Here is an 11,479-nt window from a genome sequence, read left to right as displayed (position 1 = left end):
TAAAAGGTGTGGCAAAAATTTACAAAGAACATCTGAGAAATAAAATACATTTTTTTTTTTTTTAAAAAAGCTGCTTCTCATTCACCCGCAGCTGCAGCTGGTTATAGCACTGTAATCTTGCTTACACTGCCCTCTAGCGGTGACATGAGAATGTACAGTACAGGGAGCATTTTCTTTCTTTCTTTCTTTCTTTCTTTTTTTTTTTTTTGGTTTTATAACTTTATTTGAAAATCAGCAGTTAGTTCTCATCCACATTGACTGTTTGTAGATTTTTGAATGTGGTAGCAGGTACATAGGTCACCAGAGTGTAGAGCTTGTCGAGTGAATCTTCATCCTTATTTTGTTTTCTGGACAACCATACACGGATTCGATATGGGACATGCCTTATTCCTTTGGCCCAGACAGCTTTGTTGAGCCTGGTATCAATGCGCACATCTGGAGCCCCCATCTCTTTCATGGCAGGGAGCATTTTCTTTCAGGTAGTCTTAGCCAGATTATTGAGCATCTTTATATACTTAGCACTAAGGATACTGACATTTTCAGGACATAGGCTCTACCCTTGTTGATTTCTTAGCCTCTCAGAAGATGCATTTCATCATGACAGTGGAAGAAGGACCTATGGCGGAACACCCAGAGACGTGTGGGTACTCAAGAGCACTAACTAGTCAGTTCTCCCTAAGTGCGTCTGGAAGGGCTTTTCAGACACATTACATTTGAGCAGTATTTGGAAAAACGCATAGGAATTTTCCGTTTGTGTGTATTCAACTGTGTGTTGCTCCAAGACTGCAGGGTCAACCCACACAGAGGAAGCTAGTCCTTCAAAGTGCTCAGTGGGGACCAGAGGGTGGTGTTGTGGTTATGTTGCTGGACTCCCTTGTAGTCAACTGTGGTTTGAGTACCAGTCCTGCTGACTTAAAACTCATGGTGGGCTCATGTGCATGCATGTCCAAATTCCCAAGAGGAGAATGGAGAAGGGATTGCAGCATGGCCTTGCCCCTTGGGGAGTGATTTTTCACTTCCTGTTTCTCTGTGTTTCCAGTGAGCACATGGGCCCTATAACAAAAATCTCTCCTTAAAAAAAAAAAAATTAAAGGGCACAGTGTGTTCAGGTGACAGCTAGTGTCTTTCATGTGAGAGTCACAGTGTGTTCAGCTTGACGTGCCATTCTGCTCCCTTCTGTATACCCACAAAACAGTGCTCAAGTGCATTAAAGATTGTGTATTAGAAATGTTGGCACAAATGAACTGAATAGAAATTCACATCAAAGGCTGAATGCTGCTCTTCCACGACTGCATTGATCGCAATTGTAGGAAGACATATTCTACGTAATTTATATTTTGCATATAAAATATAATACATACAGATTATCTTCTTAGTGATAATCCAGATTACTGCTGTTATAATGTGCATTATTGTCCTCATGCTTTTTTTGCTCGATAAACAACACTGAATTTCTTTTACCGGTCTGAAAATTTCCATTGATCCTTAATTTGTGGGGGGAAAAATCAAGAGACTGAAAAATACAGTTACTTAACTATCAAAACCAGGCAGAACTGTCAGATTTGTGACCTATTTTGTGGGTGGATGTTTCTGCTGCACAGAAAATGTAGCATGTCTGGGAGCCCAGTCAACACTTGTTTTGCAGAGTCTTGGCTGTCCCCAGCTCTGCCACCATTCAGCTGCAAGCCTTGGGCAGTGTCACTTCTGGTGCCTAGGGGAACGGGGGTGGTGGTGGAGGTGTAGCAGGGTGATTATCTACAACCCAGGCTTATTCCTTCTGCAAAGGTGGCCCTCCCATAGGAAAGCACAGATGGGTTCTGGAGACAGACAGCCTGGGATCAAACCCTGCTTCTGCCACTTACTATGAGATATTGGTAGGTATCTTGGTCTTTCTGAGCTCTGTTTTTCTCATCTGTAGATATTGCTATGACACCCATTTCTAGGATTGCTGGAGGGATGAATAGGAAAGTGCCTGGCACAGAGAAACTGACTGGTAAAGATGACGTCTCTTCCCAACTCCCCTGATACATTGTAGCAATCATAAGCTATACCAAACTCCCATGTAAATGTAAGAACAATGAAGCAATTTTTATATGCATTTTATTTTGTCAAATGACCTAACATTTAGAGCTGGTCTTACAGGCTAATAGTTAAGGGCATTGGATTCCACAGGGCTGACCATGGATCAAATTCCTGCCCTGGAGGCTTGAGAAACATGACAGGTACGTGTGCATGTATGCTTAAAATCCTAACAGGATAGAAAAATGGAGAAGATGGAATTGCGGCAGGACCACGCTTAACTAGGGGCATGCTTTCTCATTCTCTCTTTCTTCATCTCTCTGTCTCTGGCCAGTATCCTCTGGAGAAAAAATAAAGTGACCTGATATCTGTACAAAGGGCCTTGTCATCTGACAGCCAACTTCATAGGCCTCATCCCTCTGGGTCCTCACATAAATCTGCAGGGAGGGCAGCATCTTAACATCTCTAGCTCACCAGCTACTGAGTCCCAAAGGAAGTGCTGCAATTAAAGCAGGGGTCCCCACCCACTAGGCCACAGACCAGACCAGTCCAAGGCCTGTGAAAAGCAGGCCACACAGCAGGGCAACTGTATTTACAGCCCTTCCCCATCGCTCGCTTTACCATCGGAGCTCTGCCTCTGCCAGCTCGTCATTGAGATTAAGAGTCTCACAGGAGCATGAACCCGCTGTGAACTCCACTGTGAGGGAGCGTGGTTGCATGCTCTAGAAACCTTATCCTCTCCCCTGCCCATGGAAAAACTGTCTTCCATGAAACTGGCCCCTAGTGCCAAAAGGTTGGGGACTGCTGGGTTAAATCACTCAGCGACTGCTCTCTGGAAGCACCTTGGTCAGTCGTGAAGAAGCCAGTGAGAAGACCAACCCTGATTCAGCTTAATGAGTGCTGCCAAGCAGGGAAGTGGTGGGTACTCAGGGGGTGCGGAGGAAGGCGCCTACTCTAAGTTGGCCCTGGGGTGAAGTGGCAGGTGAAAGGAGTCAGACAGGATAAGCGTGAGTTTCTCTGGGAAATGAGAGAAAGTGTGCATATTCTGGGGAGGGGGCAAGTGAGGAGGAGGATGTGGAGAGGAGGGAGGGCGTGGCCTTTTCTAGAAAGCAGACACACAAATTGTTGAGGTTAGACTGCAAAGTCTACATGGATGGTCAAATGAATCTTCTGGATCTTCATTTCAGTCACGTATGGATGTGTGTGGGGGACATGGTATGGAGCAAATGAGTGGGCTTCGTAGCTCAGATAACTGGAGCTTCTTAGACATACTTGGGGCCAGCAGATGGCATAGTTGCTACATTGCTGGACTCCCACATGGGTGACCATGGTTCGAGTCCGCGGCCTGGTAACTTGAAAATCACTCTGGGGTTGTGTGCGTGCATGCCTAAGATCCTGAGAGGAGAATGGAAGAGAAGGGACTGCAGTGTGGCCATCCCCCCAGGGGTTGTTTTTTCACTTCACTTCTCACTGTGTCTCTCTCTCTCTCTATGGTGAGCACAAGAGCTCTAAGGTAAAAACCTCTTTAAAGAAAAAAAAAAGAAAAGAAATACCATTATGTCTATTTGACATACCCTAGCCATGTTCCAATGAAGGCTAAATCAACATCATTATGAAATCACCAGCATCTCTAATCCTAATCAGAGAAGCAATAATAATTTTTGGAGCCATGGTGCCAATGGTATTTCATATACACAGCTATTCCTGTAGTGTATTTTTTCTTAAAGAAACATGTGCATTTTCTAGACTATTAAAATGGCCTTACAAAGTGGGACACATTTCTTAGCTGACACCATGACTTACTTGTTCAGTCCTGTTGACCCCGTGTCCATGGAGTAGATGCAGTAGATGCAGGTGTTTTGGATTCACTCCCCTTTGGTTTAGCTGAAAGGGGTGCTCTCAAAGCCAGAATGCGGCAACGGGGGAGAGGGGCACACGCCAGAGTATGAGCGGCTTCCAAGCCATGGCGCTGCTGGGGTCGGGCTGGGAGGCAGAGTCTCCCCTCCCTAACGTGGGCAAGAAAGGATGCTCCAGCCTTGCTTCCTGGCACCAACAGCCAAACACTTGCATTTTTAGAGTCTTTTTTTTTTTTTTTTTGATGAATGTTTGGGGTGTAGAACTTTTCCTCTGATGATAATTTTAGCACTAAAAATGTATCGAATGACATCAAATCCTGGCAAGCTTCAAAAGATGAGTGGGCGACTTAGGAAGGGTCTATTCTCAATAAATAACAATGGTGTCAGTAAAATCCAAGAGACTTGGAAATGAATTTACACACACACACACACACATACACACACACACCTTCTCTTCCCAGAAGCTGAAGTTGACTTAACACGTTGAGATGTTGTTACTTGGGTGTTTCTTTTCAATGCCAAGGAATACATTACTTTGACATTAAAGACAAACAGTTCTAACCCACAGAAAAGAGGGCACAGGATTTGGGCTTAAAAAGCACTAAACGCAGAATTATGGTCACACATGCAAGTCTTCTCCCCAGTGGGCCCCCCCGCCTCTTCCCGAGGCTTTCCCTCATGGAAAATCAATAGGACAAGTAAGGTGGGGACTCAGAATATAAACCAGTCATCCCATGTAGTTTCTTATTTACTTATTTATCTCACAGTATATCATGACAGCATACAAGATGGATTTTCCCATCAAGAATACACTGTATATTGGCTCAAAGACATTACTATACATATTATCTTCAACAAATAATTTTCCATTTTGTGTTTCTTAAATGTTTTGCTTCTTCCATTTTTCTCATTGATTCCTTCCCTCTCCCCCTCCACCACTTCCCACCCTCTCACATGGTCTCTGGTATCCACAGTTACTACGCTTTATGCCTTTATAGCTTCCAGTATTTTAGATTTTGCCATAGAATGCAGACATTTGGTATATATTAAGACATATACACTTGCAAGTGCAAAATAACCTCCCCAAGAATGTGGAATTACACATTTACACATATAATTACTCGTATTTGCTTACATTCTTCATGCTCCTCCTTCTCATTTCTCTTCCTGCCTCCTAAATTTTGAGAAAGAAATGTAAGATATATTTCTCTTTCCTTCCCTTTCCTTCCTTCCTTTCTTTTTCTTCTTTATTCTGCAAAAACTTTTATTTCCATTTGGAAAGGAACTAGGAGAGGGTCTTAGGGTGGCTAAAAATCTGCCTTGTGGCTGGAGGGAGTGACTCAGACAGAAGGGCTGAGACCAGGAGATATAGCAGAGGGGTTCCAGGCCACTGGTCTCTGGAGGCTCCTAGTCGTGCTTTGGGGTGAGCCTTTGGAAGAGACAGTTGCCCAGCTCAGCCCGGAGGCCCACCACCTATGGAGGTTGGTCAGGTGGTTGCCATCTTCTTGATGAGTTTCACCTCCTCATCTAGGAAGTGATTATCTGGGAAGTCACAGAGATGGAGGGAGTCTGTGTGGGCTGAACCCAGGGCAGTAGATCCAAAAAGGCCTCCTTCAGGCTCTTCCCCAGGGCCAGGGCAGCTTCCGTAGCATCCAGGGTTTCACCCTCTCCCAGAAAAGGGCAAGGCTGCAGTGCTGGTTTTGCATCTTTGAGGGATGCTGGGAGCCTTCAGTCTTCTCCTGGGCCAACTTGCAGGAGAGGGGGCCCACACCCTGCAAAGCCACATCCTTATGGTGGATGTAGAAGTCCCAAGAGAGGCAGGTACAGAACCATGGTTCATGGGGGCCTCTCCTTAGTGGAATAATTCCAACGAATCTGGGAGCTCATGGTTGGCCTGCCATTAGGAGCTAACCACAGAGATGGTGTTGGCTGGTCCCAGAAGCAGGAGGTGGTCAAGAAGATGGTCCCAGAGACTGCATCTAGAGAGGAGATTGAAGGATGTTTGGAGGTTGGCAAAGAACCCCCGGGTCTGTTCCTCCAAATACTGTGGAAGAAGGAGATGGATCGGTGGGACCTGCGGTAGCGCTGCCAAGATATATTTTTTCTATGTCTAATATCTCCTCAGGAGGGCTGCCATTGACCTTGATAGCAGATAAATAGTCGGCTGAAAGCAACTGCTCTATTTCTGTGAATCTCCCAGTCTGGAACAACAGAAGAGCCCAATTTACTAGTTCTGTGAACTTTATGATAAAAGCCAATCTACTGATACATACCAGTTTAACTTAGGGGATTTTTATTTCTAGAAGACAGATGAAAGTAAATTCCTTTTCAAATTTGAACATTTGTATCTTTTTTCCTTGGCCTCAGCTCCTGACATATATATAATAGTAAAATAAAAATGGCCCATCATCCCGCAGAATGGAGGTCATGATGGCTGACACTTGTATCACATGTGCATGTGTGCGAGGGCGTGTATCTGTGTGTGTAAGACATAGGCTAGTTATCTGCATTAGAAGCATCACTGAGGGCCACGGTGAGGTGGTCGTTAGGCCAGGATGGTCGTTTGCCAGGGCACTGGTGTCTGTGCCCTTGGCTGGCGTGGAATACCACTGATGGTCTACACTCTATGTCACCACTTTGCAGTAGGAGCAAAAGGAAGCACAAAGGAGTGCCCTGAAAGTAGGAGGAGAAGCCCCTTCCTCCTACAGTGTCTCTCCAGTCCCTAAACTGACAATATTTAACACTGTGCTTGTTGCAAAGGACAAGTTCTTAAAGAGTGTAACTCCATATTTAACAAACAGGTAATGAAGAGTGTATTTGGAGCTGAGTGCAACACATGGACAACTGGTCTACCTCCACGCAGAAACGAATGAGGAAGCCGGTCTGGACATTGACTTTGGGTGATTTGAGGAGAGCCAACGTCAAACCAAAGATCTTCCCTTTCTGTGGTTTCCTGGGGATTTCTGAGTCCCCAAGAATTCTCAGTCCCTCATTATCTGGACTAGGAATTCTAATTTGCCTGGAGTGCCTCTTATAATTTCCATTTGCTCAGTCATTTATCAGACTTTGAGAAAAAACCTCCTGTGAGACCAAAAAGCAACCAACCATGGCTTTCCACTGTCTGCAGAGGGTGGGGCTCAGGCTCCTCTTTCCTGGAGCAGGCACCTTTGCAGGCTCTGCATGCAGGTCCTTAGAGCCACTTGGCATCCCTCTGCTTCCTCGTCTATCCCTCATCAAAATCCCCACAGTCACTCTTTCTCGGCTCCCCTACTTCTCAGTTTCCCACGCTCTCCTAGACCCCGCTCTCGGCAGGTGACCTGGCTACCTGTTTTATCAAGATTTGAGGCCACATGAGGTAAATTCCTTAGACATCTCTCCCCTCTGCCTCAGATGTTCTTTTTCTTCACATCCCCTCTGAGCAAGAAAAACTCATTGCAGAATCCACCATGGCCTGCCCTGTGCAGTGGACACTGGGCAGGACCTAGCCTTCTAGCCACAGCTGATCCTAATCTGACTCGAAGCCAGACTGCACATTGGCCAAAACTGGCCCATCTGGCTCTGCCTTTGAAAAATAAAATAAACACAAAGACTACAGTGGACGCCTAGTATAGGTTTGACTCCTAGTCTGCTGTGGAGTCAGGACTGAGGCTGGCAGTCTGCGCCTTCTGCCAGGTGAGGAGAGAGTAGAAGGAGGATGAAGCAGGTGAGCAAAGAGTAGGACAGGGGCCTGTGACTGCAGAGTGAAGAATGGCTTCCAAATCACGCCCCGTTCTTGGGAAGCTGCACGTCCAAATGTGGCTGCTGGGATGCTCCCTGGGTTTGCAATAACACCCATTTCCACCTGTGCTAGTGTGAACGGTGTCTGGTTCATGCTAACTTTCAGTGGAGCCTCTTTCTAGGCCAAGGTTTCTCAGCCTCGGCACTATTAACATTTGGGTCCTGTAACCCTTTGCTGAGGAAGGTGTCCTGTGTCTTGTAAGATGCTTAGCAATGTCCCTGGTCCCTACCCTTTACATACCAGTGCCCTCCCCCTACTTGTGACAACCAAATGTCTCCAGGCTCCTCAAGCCTCCACCCAGGAGGATGTTGAGCACTGAAGGGCTGCTCTACTCAGGCAGGTTGGGGCCCTGGACATGCTGCGGGCAGGGAGTGAGGTGTGGGGGCTGTGGGCTGTGAACAACAGGGGACCCCAGTGGCAGTTCAGAGTGCAGCTGGTCGCTCTGGCATTTTGCATGTATGCTGCCTTTCTTGTCTAATCCTGAGGCTGGTTTTGCCAGTCTTCTCTCATTTCCTGGACCTGGTAGAAGGCCAGAGCTGGACAGACAGGGAAGAGTCAAGGAGGTCAAGACTTTCTAGGGCTCTTCCTGCAGGCTTAGGGCACACAAGTCTTCATTTATGGGAGAACTGAGATGTCCAGAATTCATGTGGAAAGTAGGGAATCAGGTCTGCAAGTTTAAGATATCAAGGCGTGAGTCCAAGTCCACCCTGCTTCTCTTCTAGCTTAACTGCAGGGGAGAGGGAGGAAGGGTCAGGCCAGCCTGGGGAGGGGTGTCCCACTGGGCCTGATCTTGGATTGGCTACAATGAGGAGAAATCTTGGGGAGCATATCAACATGAAGCCTTTTAGGGCACTCGTATTTTTTTTTGTATTAAAATGTACATGTGTCTGGCCCATTTGGCTCTCTGAGTAGCACCATGGAGGTTGGCAAGAATCAGCACCTTACAAAAGGCGGCCAAAAGGGAGCCAAGAAGAAAGTAGTTGATCCATTTTCTACAAAAGATTGGTATGACGTGAAAGCATCTGCTATGTTCAACATAAGAAGTATTGGGAAGACACTAGTTACTAGGACTCAGGGAACCAAAATTGCATCTGACGGCCTTAAGGACTGTGCGTTTGAAGTGAGCCTTGCAGATCTGCAGAATGATGAAGCTGCATGTAAGAAATTCAAGCTAACTACTGAGGATGTTTAGGGCAAAACCTGCCTGACCAACCTCCATGTCATGGATCTCACCAGTGACAAAATGTGTTTCATGGTCAAAAAATGGCAGACCATGACTGAAGCTCATGTCAATGTTGGCTACTGATGGTTATTTGCTTCGTCTCTTCTGAGTTGTTTTACTAAAAAACACACCATCAGATATGGATGTGTCTTAGGCCCAGCATCAGCAGGTCTGCCAAATCTGAAAGAAGATGATGGAAATCATGACCTGGGAGGTGCAGATAAATGATTTGAAAGCAGTGGTCAATAAACTGATTCCAGACAGCATCGGAAAAGACAAAGAAAAGGCCTGCCAGTTCATCTACCCTCTCCATGATGTCTTCGTCAGGAAAGTTAAAGTGCTGAAGAAACCCAACTTCAAATTGGGAAAACTCATGGAGCTTCATGGTGAAGATAGTAGCTCTGGAAAAGCTAGTAGGGATGAGACGGGCACCAAAGTTAACGAGCTTTTAAAATCTGTTTAAAGTTCAGATTTTAATAGTGACAAAAAGTCCTATTTGTGACAAAAAATATTTTACATGTGTCCTGATAAGGGATTAAAACATTAAAAACAACATACTAAAAGTGTCTTCAGACATTGCCAAATGTCCGCTGAGGGGCAAAAGCATTCCCAGCTGAGGGCCAGTGTTCTAGGCTAATCTTTGCTTAGGTTCTCAATGCTGGATCCGCTCTCACGTCTAGGGCATGCTGCATCCGGCCCTCTTCTTTGACCTGTAAACTTGCTCCACTATCTCTGTTCCTTGGCCAAGTTTTTCTGCAGCTGCTCTCCCCTTTCTCTTCTTCCCTGTAAGGAGGAGTTGAATTGGATTTGCTGCCCTTTGCTTGCTCATCTTAACCTCAGCCAGTATGAGTCTCCTGTAGGGATTTCAAAGACTTACATTATTCATCAGAAAGTCATTCTGCGTTAAATCCCATGCACTCAGGGGCCCCCACCATCCCTATGTATCCGCCTTTGCTGTTGGATTAGATGGAGGAGCGATGTCTAAGAAGCACTCTCTTTGACATTTACACTCAGCAAATTTACAGCCGTCCTGGTATAGCAAAGTACACCCACAAAGCCACAAGAAAATCACCACAGAAAAATATTACAGCATTCTAAATAGAATATATTAATAATGAAAGATCAAATAATGAAAAGTGAAGGAATAAATTAAATACTTATTTATGTAAGCAATGATGATATATCCTTTTTTAGTACTGCAAGGAATAGAAAAAAGACAAAATATTTGCACTCAAGAAGTTTATATTCTAATTAAAAACCTAATGCATATACATATGAAAAGGTGGTTGAATAAGGTAGCATATAATGGATTCACGTCGCAGGGTATAGTTAGCACATACCACACAAAGTGAGAGGAGACTCCCATCAGATTACCTCATGTGTCCTCTTACCATTCCCAGAGAACAGTTACATAACAATGATCATTTATTGAACGCATAGTGTGTGCTAGGCTCCATGGAGACAACTTGATATTATTTGCTTTTTGTACATGAGATATTAAAAGAGATTGTTCAGGTGGCTCTGTGGCCCAGTGGTTAAGGGAACTGGATTCCACATGACTGACTGCGTGGTTTAGGTCCCAGCACTGGCAGCTTGGAAAACTCTTTGGCCGTGTATGCTCCAAATCTTGATAGGGCAGAGAAATGGAGGAGAAGGGATTGTAACATGACCACTCCCTGTTGGGCATTGCTTTCTTCCTCTCTTCCTGTCTCTCTGTCTTTTTTTCTGGTGAATGCATATATCCACTGGCAAAAAAAAAAAGTGTGTGTGTGGGAGCAGCAGGTGGCATGGTGGGTAAGGCAGCTGGATCCTATCTGGCTCACTGCACGGTTGGAATCCCACCTGCAGCTTGAAAAACATACCGGGTGTACATGTGTGCATGCCCAAAGTCCTGAGAGGAGAATGGAGGAGAAGGGACTGTGGCATGGTCATCTCCTGTGGGGGTGATTTCTCACTCCCCTCTGCTCTCTGTCTCTCTCCAGTGAGCACATGTGCCATATAGCAAAAACTAATTTACAAAAAGAAGAGGGGGGTGCTTTTCCTGAGCTCTTGGGCTTTGGGGTAAGGCCTCCAAATCTGAGAACAATGGATGATAGTGAGCCCACATTCTAGATGGAGTTGTTAGGGTACTCCTGCCAGACCAATGGAGGGGCTGCCAAACTGATTCTCATCCCTCGCTGCCATGACCCATCTCCAGCTCTGTAAAGAGAAGATGAGAAGAGATGGCTGATTGAAAACATCCTTGAGGCAGACGCATTCTTGACTTGACCCAATGATAAGCACTGTGCTCTGCTGTCCCCTGTGCTGGGTTATAAAGGTGCCTGCCACAAGAGGACTCGCATTCACTGCCTCGGCTGGCTGTCAGCTGGGCTGCAAAACTAAGCTGCTTCCCACTTTGAGACTCTGAAGGCTGAAACTGAAGGCTGGAGCTGGGCCATGGCAGCCATTAGATGTTGGGGAAGATCCGTGGGCCTTGTCTTTTTGAATGGGACTCCTCTGGCAGGCCTTCTTGCCAGCAAGACCAGGTTGCATGAAGAGGAATGAACAGGCTGTGTGGTCGGAGCTGCTGGACATGGGGTCTGGAGGTCAGCTGGACAATGCACT

The 11,479-nt window shown here is 45.8% G+C and overlaps 1 protein-coding gene across 1 annotated transcript; it reads left to right on the top strand.

The window, feature by feature from the left end:
- The first annotated feature begins 8,569 nt into the window (after positions 1–8,569).
- LOC106734784 (40S ribosomal protein S3a-like) lies at positions 8,570–9,338 on the top strand. Its single transcript, XM_014587509.1, has 2 exons — positions 8,570–8,813; positions 9,058–9,338. Exons 1-2 carry the CDS (start codon positions 8,570–8,572, stop codon positions 9,336–9,338), a joined length of 525 nt encoding a protein of 174 aa, XP_014442995.1.
- The last annotated feature ends 2,141 nt before the right edge of the window (positions 9,339–11,479 follow it).

This window comes from Tupaia chinensis, unplaced genomic scaffold, assembly GCF_000334495.1.
Source record: "Tupaia chinensis unplaced genomic scaffold, TupChi_1.0 Scaffold000217_1, whole genome shotgun sequence".
Classification (NCBI taxonomy): Eukaryota; Metazoa; Chordata; class Mammalia; order Scandentia; family Tupaiidae; genus Tupaia; species Tupaia belangeri.
The sequence above is the reverse complement of the archived record's forward strand: the minus strand, read 5'-3'. Positions and strand labels throughout refer to the sequence as shown.

Coding starts and splice junctions, on each gene's coding strand:
- LOC106734784 (XM_014587509.1), top strand. CDS start 8,570: ATGGAGGTTGGCAAGAATCAGCACCTTACAAAAGGCGGCCAAAAGGGA. Junction 8,814..9,057: donor GAATGATGAAGCTGCATGTA/AGAAATTCAAGC, acceptor TCTGCCAAATCT/GAAAGAAGATGATGGAAATC.